Source organism: Podarcis melisellensis, assembly GCF_964234715.1.
Source record: "Podarcis melisellensis genome assembly, chromosome: 16".
Taxonomy (NCBI): domain Eukaryota; kingdom Metazoa; phylum Chordata; class Lepidosauria; order Squamata; family Lacertidae; genus Podarcis; species Podarcis melisellensis.
Genome location: NC_138533.1, coordinates 19,342,331 through 19,360,590, shown reverse-complemented (window position 1 = coordinate 19,360,590; position 18,260 = coordinate 19,342,331). Strand labels below are relative to the sequence as shown.

Sequence of the window (18,260 nt, the reverse complement as noted above, 5' to 3'; positions counted from 1 at the left end):
ATTCAGGAAGAGAGCAGAAGGAGAGTCTTCATCAGAACTGTAAGGCAGGGCTGGGGCACCTCAAAGTGGACCCCAGGCATCGCTACCTGGCCCCATGAATTTCGCCCAGGCCACACCCTGCTTCGCATCCTCCTTGGGTGTTTGTGCCTGAATAGAATATGTCTTTGTTTTTTGTTTTTGTTTTTTAAAAAAGGTTTTCGTTGAACAATTTTTGCAAAAGCTCAAGGTGATACAAAATCATCGTAGTGACACAAAGCACAAGGTGGGGAAATGGGTTGAATAATGATGGGTGGAGAAGGGGGCAAAAATAGTTTGCATTCTGAAATGGCAAGTCTGGCTGAAACTGTTGACTCAAACCAAAGGGGGAGATGGGGTGCCTTATCTTTGTTAGTAACATACATAATGAACTGAACTCCCGTCTCAGAGAACTTGTCTCTGTTCATTTCTCCCCCAGCACCCCATGTTCATGTCTCATTTAGAGCCAAAGGCCAGACCCTTTTACATAGCAAGCATCAGCAGAGATCCTTCCAAGAACAGGAAGTTTCTAATCTAGCAGCCAGGAGTTTAGGTTATAAGATCAGATCTCTGTGAACCAGACTCATGATAACCCCTTCCCTAAAGATGGGCAGGAGAGCAAGCACAAAGTTAGGAGTTAAGGCTTGCTGTGTGCCGTGTCTTTGCACCCTGGCTGTGCTTTTTTTCTTGCCTGGAAAGTGGAGAGAGAGAGAGAGAGAGAGAGAGAGAGAGAGAGAGAGAGAGAGAGAGAGAGAGAGAGAGAGAATGTGTGTGTGTGTTTAGAATCTAGCCTACTGTACAAAGACTGAATGTAAGTTTATTGCCCACCTGCTTTTGCCTCTGATGCCCCCATTGGCATGTGGCTCTTGGAAGGTTTCCCAGAAGGAAATGTGGCCCTCACAGTGAAGAAAGAAATCCCTGGTTCACTGGGCCCTGCACCACCAAGTATAGGTAAAGGGACCGCTGACCATTAGGTCCAGTCGCGGACAACTCTGGGGTTGCGGCGCTCAGCTCACTTTATTGGCCGAGGGAGCCGGCGTACAGCTTCCGGGTCATGTGGCCAGCATGACTAAGCCGCTTCTGGAGAACAAGAGCAGCGCACGGAAATGCCGTTTACCTTCCCGCCAGAGCGGTATCTATCTATCTACTTGCACTTTGACGTGCTTTTGAACTGCTAGGTTGGCAGGAGCAGGGACCGAGCAACAGGAGCTCACCCCGTTGCGGGGATTCAAATCACCGACCTTCTGATCGGCAAGCCCTAGGCTCTGTGGTTTAGACCACAGCGTCACCCACATCCCACCACCAAGTATAAAGGTAAAGGTACCCCTGCCCGGGCCAGTCGTGTCCAACTCTAGGGTTGTGTGCTCATCTCACTTAAGAGACTGGGAGCCAGCACTGTCCGCAGACACTTCCAGGTCACATGGCCAGCGTGACGAAGCTGCTCTGGCGAGCCAGCACCAGCATCACCAAGTATACTTAATAGCTAATCCAGATTTGGAACTTAATGAACTATCTAGCTCGATCAAGCATAAGAACCTAGGGGGAAGCGCTGCTGCATCAGACCAAAGGTCCACCCAGTCCCGAGTCCAGAATCCCACAAGAGTTGACCAGAAACCTCTGAGAAACACACCAAGAAGGCAAAAACCCTCCTCTGGTGCCTTGCAGAAAGTGGTAGTCGGTGGGGCATCTCCTCTTCAAGAGGCAGTTTACACCTCCTGTATCAGGGATGGATAACTTTTCTCAGCCCAAGCGTCGCATTCCCTTCCGGGGGGGGGCACATGTGAGCTGTGGGCAGAGGCAGAAGTAGGAAGAGCAACAGATAGGAATGTCACCTTTTTACAGTAGGCTAGCTTCTCTACAGAGACTTGCACACCCTTCTCTATCCTCCATCCAGACAAGTGGCAAGTTTATTTCCAGCCAGGCTAAAACACTTGAGCCGTGTGTGAAGCAGAGCTAGAGAGGCAGTGTGCCTGGGGAGAGTCATGAGGGCCAGATGGGGAGGCTTGGGGGGCCGCATTTGGCCCCCACCCCTGAGCCTCCCCACCCGTGACTTAAGACCTCAGAGACACAGAACCTAGCTGGAGCAACATGGTAGCCTGTGTGCGCTTGTATGTGGCCTGAATGGACAGGGAGCTGTCCGTGGTCCTGATTTCCTATCCATGGTCCTGATTTCCAAGCTTCACCAGCTATGGGACTCGTCTGCAGCAGGCCATGCCTACAACATGCAGACTACTATGTGGTCACCCGCAAGGGCCCTTGCGAGGCAGGAGTGGCAGGGTGTGGTTGAGGAGAGGGTGCAGCCTGGAGAGAGCACCGAGGTCTAGGCAGAGAGGCCTGAAGTGCTGTATTTGGCCCCTGGGCTGGCAGTTCCTCACCCTGTCCCTGCACAAAATAACAAATGTTTTCGCCAGCAAAGGCACAAAAGAAAATTCATCAGAGAGAGAGAGACTACATTGCTTGACAACTTTTTGAAGTGCAGCGAGAGCAAGAGATGGAAAATATCTGTAATGGCTGAGAGAAGGGACAGAGTAGCTGGGAGGTGCTCCCCCCAACCCACAACGCCACCCCTGTTGATGTGGAACAGTTCATTAGAAGGAACGGAGAGCCCTTCTCCTCTGGGGAGGCCACATTCGGACCTAATGAGCTGGCAACCCCATCAGCGTCCCAGAGTATGTGGCACTGCCAAGCTCTGGTGGCTAAATGGCCTGCCTCCTGCTCGTTTGAAAGAAACCGATTCACGAAATGGAAGGCAAAAGGGTTCGTTATCTTTACAGCCCATCTTTCAATGACGGCCAAGGGGCGCAGGTGGCAGCAGCCACAGAGAAGCATGCAGCTCTGACTGGCTACCTCTCCTGGTCTCGGTGGGGTTTTCACCTTTGTATACTCCTCTGTCCAAACTTCGTGCCTTCTTTGGATTGTTCCTAAGTACACAGCCAGCCTATAAGAGCACTTGAACCAATAGAAACATCTACAAATAGAACTGTGCCATACCAAGTACCCTGTCTCCCCCACCTCATCACGTAGAGGTGGGTACGTGACCAGCAGGCCTACTCTCCCCCAGGCTGCTGTTCCCAGAAACTAAAGCTCTCATTTACGAAAGAAAGAAACATATACACAGTATATATAAATTGTGGCGGTGGTGGTGCTGGTAGAAGTAGTAGTATTTTGATGCTGGAAAGTGCTACATCAATGTATTGTTGTCATCAGTAGGTCCATTGCGGATACAGGGATTATAAAAAGAATAAGTAAAGGACCCCTGGATGGTTAAGTCCAGTCATAGGCTGGGGCTGCGGCACTCATTTCGCTTTCAGGCTGAGGGAGCCATCATTTGTACACAGACAGCTTTCTGGGTCTTGTGGCCAGCAGGACTAAACCGCTTCTGGCACAACAGGACACAGTGACAGAAACCAGAGCGCATGAAAACGCCGTTTACCCTCCCGCTGCAGTGGTACCTATTTATCTACTTGCACTGGCATGCTTTCGAACTGCTAGGTAAGCAGGAGCTGGGACAGAGCAATGGGAGCTCACCCCGTCACAGGGATTCAAACCACCGACCTTCTGATCATCAACCTAGTACCCCCGCACACTCCCTGGGGGACAAGTCCACCTCCCCCTTCTCCACCCCTGTTGTCCATGCACATATTCCCTCCTCAGTCCACTTACTTGGGTGTGTGAGCCTCATCCACTCGATTGCCCAGCTGGAATTCATGGGACTTGCTGCGGTGCAAGGTGGTGAAGCCTGGGAAAAGGTGGATGAGTTTCCGGGAGGATGGGGGTGGCGTTCCCGGGGGCTTCACCTTGTTCCTCCTCCTGACCGGCGGTGTGCCTGGTGGCGTCATGGTGGTGACGATGTTAGGGGTGCGTGGCGGGGTATGCGCAGCATGCCGCTGCCGTGGGGAAGGGGGCAAAGAACGGTGGCCAGACTCCAGCGGCGGGCACAGCCCTGGGAAGCCTTCCACGGTCAGCCTGTCCACATGGGCATACACCGGTCCATGTGGCAAGGTCGAGTGGCAGTAGTGCTGGATGCATTTGGACTGAGCTTTGGGGCTCGGAGAGAGGTGGGTTCGAATCCACTGCATGGATTCTGATTGGCACACGGGGTTGTTCTCCTTGCCCGTCTCAGTCGTTGCCGGCCACTGGATCGTCCAGTCTTGCTTGGAAAGGCTACCACCTGTACAAACGGGAAAGGGGGAGAATCATTGTCATGCACACACTTGAAAAGCAGTGGTGATTTAACAAGAGGAAATCTATGCTACACATTTAAATACATTGAGAACTTATTTAAACTCTCAATGCACCCAGAGGGAGCAAGGAAACCCTTTTCCTTCAGTGTCTCATTTTTTTCCTAGGTCCAAATTCTCCAGTTTGCAATTTAAAATTCTCCAATTCTCCAATTTGCAATTTAAAAAATACAAAAAAACCTCATCATGATTAATCGGCAGTTTAATGCAAATTTAACATTTTGTGTGTGCAGTTTTGACTACGGCACACATTTTTGCAAGCTTTTCCCCTCTATATAATGCAGTCATGCGTATTCGTTTCATGAACGTAGGCATAGGGTTTATTCCGATATACACATTTCTGTATGTAATTTTGACAAATACACACATTGTTGCTAGCTAACAATGCATTTTGGTACGTCCTTTTCACAATGCATACATTTGTTTTTTGCACTTTCCCCTATAGCAGTTTAGCAAGCCGTTCTGTGAAGCACCTCCCCACCCATTTTAAAAGGGTGGGGCTTGGGGGAGAAGGGAAAGGCTTGGGGGGAAGCTGTGAGGGGGCAGGGTAATTGAGGTGTAAAGGGAAGGAGGTTTGGTCAGGTAAAAGGGTAGCTGGAGTTGGTGAGCTGAGTGAAGCTGGCCCAGTAGCCAACATAACTGGGCTCCATGAATGCCTTTAATCCCACTCCTCCCTCCATCTTTTTCATACACCCCACACACCACCATTTCCTGAATCCATTCAGGAAGGAATCCTAAGAAGCACTTCATTACCCAAAATTACTTTTGCACAAAATAATAGACTCCATCTCTCTCTCCCCCCAGTGAACCCAGGCTCTCCACTCCCAGCACTTTTGATCCAAAGCCTCTTAAGAACTCGTGAATAAAAAGGTGATATTTGCATTCTAAAAAAGAAGTCCATAGCGACCCCGACTCTTTTTTATTATTATTATTATTATGCCACCCGGGATTATTAATTGATAGCCCTGTTATCTCCGCATCCTTTTCAAGGAAATCAATTTATTTCAAGCTCTTGAGAAGGTAGAGGGAAGGACAGGCAATGAGCTGCAGGACAAAAAAGGAAGAAGGGTTGATTAAAAGGAGGGGGTTTTTTAGTTTTTAGAAAGTGTGACAAGGCGGGGGGGGGAATGTCTTTGGGATTGTTCCCTCCAAAGCTGGTTAATAAAAAGAAAATCAGTCAACGGGAAGAAGGAATGAAAGGAGAAGTGGTGCCTGTGCAGGGCTCTTTGTCTCGGCTGCTAATGCAGTAGGATGTTTTGAGAGAGGCTGAAAGGGGTCTGGTGCAGAGACGGAGAGAGAGGGGGAGAGATCTGGTGGAGTTTGAGGGGCTGGACTGATTGGGAGTGGAAAGCATTAGCAGATCAGACAAGTGAGTCCTCCAAAGGAAAATTAATGGGCGTCTGGAGAAAGAAGCTGCAAAAAAGACTTGGAAGTGAATTTGGGCAGCTGACAGAGTTAAGCATCAAGGAGAACAGTCTCCTTGCAAAAGGAGTGCTGCCTCTGATCCCAGAGGAATCTGAATCAGCCTGTTTGGATGCCGGAATGTCCTCAGTGCTCTCTGCCCACCTGGGCGATCGGACAGCCGACAAACTAGCATCCTAATCTCTGAGGAGTTGGCTGGCAACTCAAATGAAAAAGAGAAATGTGTTGCACCACTAACACCCCCAACCAGTCTTGGCAGTCTTGTGGGTGCCCTCCAGATGTTCTGGACTGCCAGTCAACAGATATCCTGTTTTCCCATCACTTTGCAGGTGCCGACAATCAGTCGATCGGCCTTGCCAAATCAGCTGATCAGAGGTGCCAGATCAGTGGCACTTGCTAAATCCCATCATTTCTTTGCAAGTGCTGATGATCAGCTGGTTGGTGGATCCTGCAAGCCCCTGTTTTTGGCAGGGAAGCAGTGCCTTTACCTGTCCCACAACGGACATGATTAATATGATGTAAGGTATAGAACAGGTGAATGTTGCTCATCCAACATGGCTGCATTGGCCAAATGGGGGAGCCTGGAGAGTCTAATAAGGCCCATTGGGCAGAGGTTCCCCACCGCTGGCCTGCAAAGCTCCCTCCAGCTCTATGGTTCCACATTGCAATACCTGGGACAGCTTCTGCACAGCATTTGAAGGGGGGCCCTAGAATTGTAGAGTAGTCCAACCCTCTGCAATGCAGGAATTCTGCCCACAGCCATCCCTGGGTGGGCTTGAACCACCAACCTTCTGGTTAACCACCACACACACTGACCCATTGTGCCGCAGCCTCTCCTCACTCTCCAGCCAAGACGTCAAGCAGTTTGGAGACGTGTCGAAGGCAACCATTTCCCATTTTGCACAGAGCCTTCCAAACCCAATCAATCCGACTGAGGTGAGTAGACTTCCCCACCCTGAAAAATAGCAGCCAATTGTGATGCAATAATTGGAGGGCCAATCCCTAACAGGGACAAACTCTTGCAGTTCTTGGTCAGTAGGAGGTGATTATCCAGGGAGAACACCTTCTTCGGCAAGATTAATTACCACATTGCTAATTAATTATGATTGATTGGTTGCTAAGCAGAGGTGTGGAGTGACTGAGAGAAGGGTAGCCCAACGTCCAACGAAGAAAGGCTCTTCATATCGGAGCCCAATCTGGGGTCATTAAACCCCACAGCCCAGGCTCCAGGCATGTCCTTGCCATTGCCTGCATTCATTTATCTGCTCTTTTATTTTGATGGCTGTGTCATTACATGATTGATGAGCACCCTCGTAAAAATAACTTGATGCTTCTCCCAGTGCGTCATGCCTAAAAATATCGAAGTAGAGTTTGGGGAGCCCATTCTCAGCTAATACCTGCTCACACAAAAGCATACAGGATGCTTTTCAGAGACTCGGTTTTTGGCATTGTTGAGCCGTCACAGACCCGGAATCGGTGTGTTCAGATTTTTGCATCCTGCCGCCGTCGGCTGTCAAACCTCCTTGGTGGGTTTTCATAACATTTTTCTGTGTGCTGTGCCCTTGGAAACGCCAAAACAAGCACGTAGAATACATGTCTATCTCGGCTCAAAGGAAATGTGCATAGGTTGGTGCGAAGGTGGTGGAACAAACCCTCTGCTGAAGGCTTGAATGAGTTGGGTATGTTCAGCCTGGAGAAGAGAAGGCTGAGAACCTGTCCAGACTTACCGTATTTTTTGCTCTATAAGACTCACTTTTTCCCTCCTAAAAAGTAAGGGGAAATGTGTGTGCGTCTTATGGAGTGAATGCAGGCTGCGCAGCTATCCCAGAAGCCAGAACAGCAAGAGGGATCACTGCTTTCACTGCACAGTGATCCCTCTTGTTGTTCTGGCTTCTGAGATTCAGAATATTTTTTTTCTTGTTTTCCTCCTCCAAAAACTAGGTGCGTCTTATGGTCTGGTGAGTCTTACAGAGCAAAAAATACGGTACTTTTCCTCTGTGCTTTCCAGCATTAAAGCTCTGAGTCCAAGCACTCTTGTTTTTGCTATCCCTGTGCAAACCATCTTTACCGCTGAATTGGAGCAAACAGTGATCTGTGAATTGCCATTTGTTTCACATCAGCTTTAAAGATTGGGGTTTGGGGTTTTTGTTTTTTTGCAGGCAAAGCTCTGGAGCAACAACAAAAAAGAAAAATTGGACATGAAGATTTAAAGCCTGGAAAGCACAGGTCCAAAGTGTGAAGAAGCCCTGAGAGTTGATATGAGAGCCATCTTCAGTTATCTGAGAAGAGCTGTCACATGGAAGATGGAGCGAGCAGGTTTTCTCATGCTCCAGGGGGCAGGACCCTAACCAATGGACTCAAATGACAAGAAAGAAGATTCCAAATGATATTAGGAAGAACTTTCATATGGTAAGAGCTGTTGGACAGTGGAACAGACCACCTGGGAAGGTGGTGGCCTCTCCTTCATCAGAGGCTTTTAAACAGAGGTTGGATGGCCATCTGTCAGGGATTCTGGGATGGCGGCTAACGGATTGAGGTTGAATCCTGACAAGACAGAAATAGTGTTTTGGGGGGAGTGGGTGGGTGTGGAAGACTCCCTGGTCCTGAATGAGGCAACTGTGTCCCTGAAGGACCAGGTGCACAGCCTGGGAGTCATTTCGGACTCACAGCTGTCCATGGAGGTGCAGGTCAATTCTGCTATCTACCAGCTCCATCTGGTATGACGGCTGAGACCCTACCTGCCCACAGACTGTCTCGCCAGAGTGGTGCATGCTCTGGTTATCTCCCGCTTAGACTGCTGCTATGCACTCTATGTGGAGCTACCTTTGAAGGTGACTCAGAAACTGCAATTAATCCAGAATGCGGCAGTTAAACTGGTGACTGGGAGTGGCTGGGAGTGACCATATAACACCAGTCCTGAGAGATCTACATTGGCTCCCAGTACGTTTCCGAGCACAATTCAAAGTGTTGGTGCTGACCTTCAAAGCCCTAAACAACCTCGGTCCTGTATACCTGAAAGAGCGTCTCCACCCCCGTCGTTCTATCCAGACACTGAGATCGAGCTCTGAGGGCCTTCTGGCGGTTCCCTCATTGCGAGAAGCCAAGTTACAGGGAACCAGGCAGAGGGCCTTTTCGGTAGTGGCACCCGCCCTGTGGAATGCCCTCCCACCAGATGTCAAGGAAATAAGCAGCTATCCTATTTTTAAAAGACATCTGAAGGCAGCCCTGTTTAGGGAATTTTTAATATTTAATGCTGTATTGTTTTTAACACTCGACTGGTAGCCGCCCAGAGTGGCTGGGGAAACTCAGCCAGATGGGCGGGGTATAAATAAATAATAATAATAATAATAATAATTATTATTATTATTATTATTATTATTATTATTATTATTATTATTATTATTATTATTAAACTGTGATTCCTACATTGCAGGGGGTTGGATTAGATGACCCTTGGGGACCTTCCAACTCTGCCATTCTATGATTCTGTGACCGGTGCACTTTAGATTAATGTGGATGCACCATAGCCAATATTTTACATGACAAACTATTATTCTCTCTTTGATTCATACAAAACCAGTGACCTATTCAGGCATTCAATGAACTGGGGCATGGGGGGGGGAATAAAGCATGTATGAGGCATGGGGGGGGCTAACCCCCAACTTCCCATGCTGTATGGGGCGCTTGAATACAAACTTTTAGTGCCTTCAGCTTAGAAACATCCCCACTATTGGGAACCCAGCTCTTTTGCCCGACTCAGGAAGCTATGAGGCTGCAGCCTGTGGGAATGCACCGTCCTGATCTTCTGTTTAAGGCAAACACCTGAATAGGGCTCAGGAGAGACACCTACAGAGAGGAGTCAGGAAAACAGCATAAATAAGCTTGTTCCCTCAGCCTGCCCTGCCCCTACTAAGTATCACACTACAGCTACTGGAATCCACATGCCCCTTTCCGAGACATGCTTTATCCCACCAGCACCATGATCTCTGAATGTCTGAACTGGGCTATGGAAAGTTGCAATTGACTAAACCACATCAAGCGGGTTCTGGTCTAGTTAATTTCATCTGGTCGCTGTTATGATAGCGGCAAGTATCCAGGTATCCACAACGTTCCACAAAAAACACATTTCTCTCTTTAAACAAAAAAGGAATCACCTGGATCAAACCCCACAGCACACAAGTGTCAGCTCTCTATATATATATTTTTCCCAAGCACCCAGCACAAAAAATTTCAAACTGCCTTGCATAACTTGGTCACAGCTACATTCCTGCACGTGGCTATGATGCTCCCTGGCTTCATGGGCAAAATCCTTCTCTTGCCAATTAAACTTCATTGCAGAATTAACCCCTCAAGCTACTATTTTTTGCAGCACCCTTTTTCATTTTCTATGTATATTTATTGCATTTATATCCCACCTTTTCCACCAAGGAGTGCAAGGTGGCATAAGGTAAAGGTAAAGGTACCCCTGCCCGTACGGGCCAGTCTTGACAGACTCTAGGGTTGTGCGCTCATCTCACTCTATAGGCCGGGAGCCAGCGCTGTCCGCAGACACTTCCGGGTCACGTGGCCAGCGTGACGAAGCTGCTCCGGCGAACCGGCACCAGAGCAGCACATGGAAACGCCGTTTACCTTCCCGCTATAAAGCGGTACCTATTTATCTACTTGCACTTAAGGGTGCTTTCGAACTGCTAGGTGGGCAGGAGCTGGGACCGAACGACGGGAGCTCACCCCACCGCGGGGATTCGAACCGCCGACCATGCGATCAGCAAGTCCTAGGCACTGAGGTTTTACCCACAGCGCCACCCGCGTCCCTCTCAAGGTGGCATAGGGGTCAGCAAACTTTTTCAGCGGGGGAGGGGCGATCCACTGTCCCTCCGACCTTGTGGGGGGGTGGACTATATTTTTTTTTGGGGGGTGAACTAATTCCTATGTCTCACAAATACCCGAGAGATGCATTTTAAATTAAAGGACACATTCTACTCAAGTAAAAACATGCTGATCCCTGGACCATCTGTGGGTCGGATTTAGAAGGCGATTGGGCCGGATCTGGCCCCCGGGCCTAAGTTTGCCTACCCATAGCATACAGTTCACCTGTCCAAATTTAATCCCCACAGCAACCCTGTGAGGTAGAGGTTAAGGTGAGATGCCCTGAGTGGCCCAAGGTGAGCGCCATGGCCCAAATGGGGATTTGAACTCTGCTTTCCCAGGTCCTAGTCCAACACACTAACCACTACACCACACTGGCTCTCATGAGCAGACCTATCAGTTTGTGGCTGTGACTTCTCTGTGATGAGCCCCTTCTTCATCTACCCACATCATTTGCAGACATTTAGATTTGTTACCTCCCCTTCCCTTTGTCTCTGCTCTCTTGTTTTTTATTTCCTCTACTCCAGTGGTGGTGATCCTTTTTCAGCTCAAGGACCACATTCAATAAAAGGCAACTTTCCAAAGGCTGCATGCCAATGGCGGGCAATGGATACAAATCTCCCCTTTCTACAGCAGGCTACGTTCCAGCCACAAACCCAACCCTCCATCCAGGTAAGCAACAGGCGTTATCACAGCTCAAGGACGCATACCAGCCAGGCAAAAGCACTCAAGAAGGGAGCAAAAGATCACAGAAGGGTCGTAGCTCAGTGGCAGAGCATCTGCCTAGCAGCTAGCAGCTGGTTCAATCCCTGGCAATCTCCAGGTAGGGCTGGGAGAAACTCCCTGCCTGAAACCCTCAAGACCCACGCCCTTTCATAGAATCATAGAATTGTAATGTTGGAAGGGACCGTGAGGGGCATCTAGTCCAACCCCCTGCAAGGCAAGAATCTTCTGTGGGGCTCGAGCTCAGAACCCTGAGATTAAGAGTCTCATGTTGTACCAGCTGAGAAGGCATTTTGAGCTAGATGGACTAGTGGGTCTGAATCAACATAAGGCAGCTTCCTATGTTCCTCAAGGAGGGCCAGTGAAGGGATGCTGCCTGGTGAGAAGATGTGTGCCCCCAGGAGAGTCCCGAGGGCCAGATAGGGGAGCTTGGTGGGCCGCATGTGGCCCCTGGCCTGAGCTTCCCCACCCTTGATTCAAGACCTCAGTGAGCCACAGGTCCTAGCTAGAGCAACATCCTGCCTTGCGTGCTCTGTCCAGAACACCCAGTGAGCTGTCCGTGGTGCTGATCTTCTGCCAGGCCTCCTCCCAAGCTTCACCAGTTTTTCCCAAGGGATTCTTTTCAATATAACATGCCCCATGCTACCTAGTCATCTGCAATGGCCCTAACAATGCTTCAAAAAGAGACCCACAGCGGTATCAGAGCACCCAACGGGACCACGTCAAGGTAGGCATCCCTCAAAAAACACACCACCCAGGACCGCAAGTCCCTCGCCCTGCGTTTCGCTGGGGCCCTCGCGCAGGCTTACCCAGATCCCTCGGCTGACCGCCACTAGGTCTTCCGAGGTGAGAAAGCAACCTTCGTTTTTGCTTTCTCCGAGACGGCAACTGCTCCTCAAGTGTGTTCTAGCTTTCCTCCCCCACAAGAAAAAGCAAAAGTTACTACGGCAACCAGGAATTTTAAGCCACAGAAAAGCAGAAAATGTCACGAAGGGCTGCTGCTCATCGCGACGGGCGCACTGCATCCAAACGCAAGTGAAAGGTGCAGTGGAGTCACAGCTCAGGTGAGTAGAAGCATCTGCCTGGCAGGCAGGAAGGCCCCGGGTTCAATCCCCAGCACCTCCAGGTAGGCAGGGGACTGTTCCCTAACAGCACCCTCTCAGCACCCTCACCAAACTACAGCTCCCAGAATCCTTTGGGGGAAGGGAAAACTGTCTAAAATGGTATGGTCATAGCTGTCAAGTGTCCCTTATTTGAAGGGACAGTCCCTTATTCCAGCGCCATGTCCCGCTGCTGTCCCTTATTGATGGATTTCGCTTAAATGTCCCTTAAATGATGTCCCTTAAATTTCAAATGAAGCAGTTCCTCTCCCTCCCTTCCTGCCGGCCAGGGAGGAGGGAGGCTCCAACTGTGTTGCTTGGCTGTGTTGCTCACCCAATAAGAAGTCTAAGAACGACTGGGGTGTGGAGCTTGCATGCCTTGTGCTGATCAAATCAGCTGTGTTCCCTGGGGACTCGCCTTTGCTAAGCGCTTCCCAGCGGAGAGGTGATGGTGGTTTTCCTTGAAGCTTCGTTTGGTTGCTGGCTGGACTTTCTGCCTTTGGCTCAGAGGGGCTCAGAAGTTGAACATACCTGTGCTGAGTGCTCGGATCGGAACCGGATGGATACGTCATCGAAAGCCCACTCACCCTTGCCGGTGAAAAGATCTGTTTGGAGCAGGGGCACATGGTGGGGGGAAAGGAAAGGATATCTCGGGGGAGGGGGGGAGGCTGTGTGTGTGTGGCTAGTTAATGCAAGCTGAGGAGGTTTTTGAATGCTGGGCGTCATTTTGTTACACGTGCTGCTGCAAACTTTGCAGTGCAAAGCCAGGCTGGGGAGCCATCTTAAGTTGAGGCTGCATAGGCCTTGTAGTGCATGTGATTCAGATTCTATTCAGTTGAACCTCTGGTTACAAAGTTGGTTGGACAGTGTTCTCGAAGCTACCAGCATGAGTTTGACCAGACTGCAGGACGACAGGAAGATGGGAGTGCCTGGGACAGGTGAGGCTGCAGGTCCCTTATTTTCAAATCTGTAAGTTGACAGCTATGGGTATGCTGCTCTTTCAATGTGTGGTGTTAATGTGGCATAGATCAGCCTGGATGGAGAAGGAGATGTTTCAAGGCACCATCCACCAGCTTGGCTCACGCTAGTTGCCTGGTCCAAGAACTACCTCCACTCACAGCCGTTCTGTCTGGCCATTAGAAACAAAATGAAGCCTTGGTACCAGCCTGTTTTCCTTCTCTCTCCCTCCCATTCCACTTCCTTTTCCATCATGTCTCGTTAGACCAGGCATGTCCAAAGTCCATTTTGGGGGCCCGTCAGTCAATGATTTAATCCGGCCCCCGTGACAGTATATGTCCTAGAGTAAAATTGTAAAAAAAGCTCAACAACTTCAATCCACACACGTTCACTTCATCAAATCTGGCCCTCTTTGGAAGAAGTTTGGGCAGCCCTGCATTAGACTATAAGCCACTGTTTTAAATGGTCAACTGCTTTGAGTGGGGAAGGGCTGAAGCTCAATGAAAGAGCCTCTGTTTCGAATGCAGAAGGTCCCAGGTGCATCTTCAGGTCGTCCAGGGAGGGACCCCCTGTCTGAAAATACTAGCCAGAAGAACCAAAGATCTGACTCTCCCTCTCTGCTCTAAACCCCAAAGCCAAATCTGCGGCTCTGAAGGGACCCAGACTGCTGAAAGTTGCCGAACCCTCTTAGAGGAAAAGCATTGGACTGACATTGGACGTAGAGGCTCTGCTTCCTTTTGCTGGCCTACACAGATCCCTTGGACCCTGATTCTTTGACAACGTGCCACAGTTGTGTTGCAAGAGCACCGATGCAGCTCACTAGCTGAGAGATTGCACTAAGCTCCAGGTTCAAACCACACTGGTGCCATGAGTTCACTAGGTGGCCATTCTGAAGCTGCTGAACTCCAGCTGCCATCAGACCCAGTCAGGAGAGCCCGATGATCACAGCTGATGGGAGTTGTAGTCCCAATAACATATGGAGGACCACAAGTTCCTCCCTGCTGCCTCAAAGCAAGCCACTCTCCCAGCCCAGCCTACCTCACAAGATTGTTGTAAAAGCAGGAAGATGGTGCGTCTGGAATGCTTCAATGTATTCAAGCGCTGAGCTTTATTGTTGGGTAGAGAAAAAGCATTTTGGAATCTTGTGGGTGCCTGTGCAAGGTGGTGGTCCCAATATAGACTGCAAAGTCAGAGCTAGTGAATATATTCAAAATGGAAGACGGGTGGAGTGCCAATGCCCTGCAGATCAGGATTAGCCTTCGGCCCAGTCTCCATTCTGTAATGCTTTAGGAGGGCGGTCCTATACATCCTAATGAAGAGGCATTAGCCATCACACAAACATGACAAATGGAAGCCCATCTATCTCCTTCCTCTCCCCCACCTCCTTCTTCTGGAGTGATAATGGATCATTCCTCTTCCCACCCCCATTGCTGGGACTCTGGCAACTGCATTCACGAGCGAGCAGCTGATTAATGGTCTGGTGCACTTATTGCAATATGGTTCCCCTGTGATTAATATTCACCATCGATAACAATGCTTGCAAGGCACCTGGTGCCCCCATGGCGATGCAACCTGAAAGGTTACCCTACTTGCAATGCCGCCCCAAACACTCTGTCAGCAGTTCAGCATGCTGCAGGCTTCAGTAGCAACAGCCTCTCGGATCGAAGTGATTGACCGAGTGCAGATAATGGCAGTAGAGCAGGATAAAAACACACACAGACACACGCCAATGGACCGAGGACAGGACAGAGCCTTTTTCGGCTGCAGAAATCTACACACACCCCTGGAGAGGGGCAGCAGAAGAAGCTAGATGAGACCGTAAGGGAAAGAGGCAGAGGGAAATCAGCTGACAGCCCTCCTCTCTCCGAGCCCCCAGACATCCGTCACCAGGGCAGGCGTGGAAAGCACATCCGTCAGACGCCCGTTCTGAAGAAGTGACGGCGTGGCGACACGGGTGACCTTTTATCTGCGACACGGAACCGCGGAGGCTCTGGTCGTGATGCGGAGTCAATACAGCCTCCCTCTTCATTTATCTCCCAGCCGGCTGTCCATCTCTTCGTCTCACCTGTCCATCATCGCAGGCGAGGTTTATTTAATTAGCCAAAGAGAAGCCTGAGCAACCCACCCCCTTCCCCCCACCCTTTTTTTCCTTTAAAAACAAATAAAATACAAAAAAAATCCTCTGCATTAATGGCCCTTCTGCACTTCCAAGGACCTTTCCAGAAGATCAGGTTTTCTCTACACAAGAAATGCAAAAGTTACACAGATGTCTGCTAAACTTCCCACTGCAGGAAGGTGCTGGTTTTATCAGCATTCAAGCTGCAGTTATTTCGTGGCTGGGGAAAATTTAAGAGCCAAACGGGAATTTCTCAATAGGGTTTTTTTGGCTTTCATATCCCTGCCTTCCCTTTAAAAAAGAAGCTTTTGTTTTATTTTTATTTAAAATATTTTATAGTCTGCCTTTAAGGGCAAGAGCTCTCTCTTGGGGCAAAGTATGAGATCAAACAATAGAATCATAGTAAACATACTTAATTGAAGCCAGTTAATAAGGGAGAGGTTAAAAACACCCAACTAGTCCAATAGTAGCCGTGATTGCTGTGCTCTGTCTCAATAGTCGGTCAGAGGCAGTAATCCTGAATACCACTTGCTGGAAACCACAGGAGGGGAGAAAGATCTTGTGCTCGGGTCCTGCTTGCAAATTTTCCATGGGCATCTCATTGGCTTCCATGAGAACAGGATGCTGGACCCGATGGGCCATTGGCCTAATCCTGGAAGGCTGTTCCTATGCTATTATTCTTTTACTGATGGAGAATAAAGCTATCAGCAACTATGTTCTGCCTCCACTGTCAGAGGTAGTATATACACAGGCGAACTAACGCCAGTGAACTGGAAGAAGCAAAGATCAGCAGTGTCAAAGCAATGATTCTTCAACATCAACTTCGTTGGACTGGTCATGTTGGGCAGATGCCTGATTATCGTCTTCCAAAACAACTGCTCTATTCCGAACTTAAAAATGGACAGCTTAATGCTGGTGGTTAAGCCTTTAAAGAGGTTTAAAGACTCTCTCAAGGCAAATCTAAGAAAAAAGTAGTATAAACACCAACAACTGGGAAACACTGGCTTGCGAGTGCTCCAATTGGAGAACAGCCTTTACCAATGGCTTTGAAGACACTCGAACTCAGGACGAAAGGGAGAAATGTGCTAAGAGGAAGGCATGCTTGGCAAACCCTCACCATGATCAACTCCTGCCCCGAAATCTATGTCCCCACTGTGGAAGGACGTGTGGATCCAGAATTGGCCTCCACAGTCACTTACGCACTCACTGTTAAAACCGTGTTTGTGGAAGGCAATCTTACTCGGCTACGAGGGATTGCCAAAGAAGAAGAAGAGGCCCCCAAATTTGCTGGGAATTACAAGTATGGAGAGTGTTGTTGTAGTCAAGTCCTCCTTGCAGGCTTGCCATAAGAAGCTGTTCAGCCACTGTGAGAAGAGGATGTCCATGCTAGAGGGGCCCATGGCCTGATTCAGCAGGAAGGTTCTTCTTGTGTACATTGAATGGGGGACCTCCCACCTCCAGAGCACGGGCCCTGCAGCCAAGCTCTGTTAGAACTGTCAGGATCTTTTCAACAACCACATTTCTAGGCCTCAGGGAAGCGGCAGGCTGTCACCTGGAAGGCACGGCACTCCTGGAAGTCAGTGGAAAGTTCTGGAAAGCCTTCTCTGCTCTCCGAGCGCAGTCTAAAGAAACAGCTTCTGTCCCTTTAAAGCACCTTTGAGTCAGCAGCAGACGAGATGGAAGGGTCGAGATTGATATTAATAAATTAGGATAAGGTACAATGTCAATGTCGGTTAATGAGTCATTCATTAGAGCGGTCCAATTTCCTAGGACATATCTCTACAGGAGTAACGTGCGAGCAGAGAGCGGGGGAAGGGGGGACGGAAATATAGGGCATCATGACACTCCATGCAGCTCGAGACGAACTGCTCGCCCGTCGTTTCTTGGTGCAGAGCACAGCGAAGAGGCCTTAGCCATGAAAAGCACTGTGGTGCAGTAACTGACAGCGCAGGCGAAGCATTTCCGAGAGTTGGAGCTGTTCAACTGCTTCAGAATGTGGCAGACTCTGGAGCCTGAGCAGAAAGTTAGTACAGTGGTACCTCTGGTTACATACTTAATTAGTTCCAGAGGTCCGTTCTTAACCTGAAACTGTTCTTAACCTGAAGCACCACTTTAGCTAATGGGGCCTCCCGCTGCTGCCGTGCCGCCGGAGCACAATTTCTGTTCTCATCCTGAAGCAAAGTTCTTAACCCAAGGTAATATTTCTGGGTTAGCAGAGTCTGTAACCAGAAGCGTATGTAACCTGAAGTGTCTGTAACCTGAAGTGTCTGTAACCTGAAGTGTATGTAACCAGAGGTACCACTGTACCACTGTACAGTGGTACCTTGGGTTAAGAACTTAATTCATTCTGGAGGTCCGTTCTTAACCTGAAACTGTTCTTAACCTGAGGTACCACTTTAGCTAATAGGGCCTCCCACTGCGGCCATGTGATTTCTGTTCTCATCCTGAAGCAAAGTTCTTAACCCAAGGTACTATTTCTGGGTTAGTAGCGTCTATAACCTGAAGCATCTGTAACCCGAGGTACGACTGTACCTTTCTCCCCCCCCCCAAAGGCACCTGGAGACAAGTTGGATGCAAAAAAAGGCCGAGTCCCCCTCCCACCCGTCCCTGACATCATGGAGCCCAGAGCTGACCCACCCATGAGGCAAGGTGAGGGGACTGCCTCATGCGGCAGGATCCACAGAGGCAGCAGCTCTGGCCTCCAAGGAATGCATTTGGCCCTCAAAAAGCTACCCAGAAGGAACTGCGGCCCTCGGACAGAAAAAGGTTCCCCACCTCTGGAATCAATCCTGTGACCTGGCAGTAGCTAGATACCAAGGG

At 49.4% G+C, this 18,260-nt stretch overlaps 1 protein-coding gene across 1 annotated transcript in view; it reads right to left on the bottom strand.

The window, feature by feature from the left end:
* KSR2 (kinase suppressor of ras 2) overlaps positions 1-18,260 on the bottom strand; it is a gene marked incomplete at its 3' end in the record, with an annotated part of 186,466 nt that overhangs the window by 128,474 nt on the left and 39,732 nt on the right. The window contains exon 4 of the mRNA XM_081892157.1: positions 3,679-4,186. Coding sequence (XP_081748283.1) covers positions 3,679-4,186 — 508 coding nt within the window. The remainder of the gene's footprint in view (positions 1-3,678; positions 4,187-18,260) is intronic.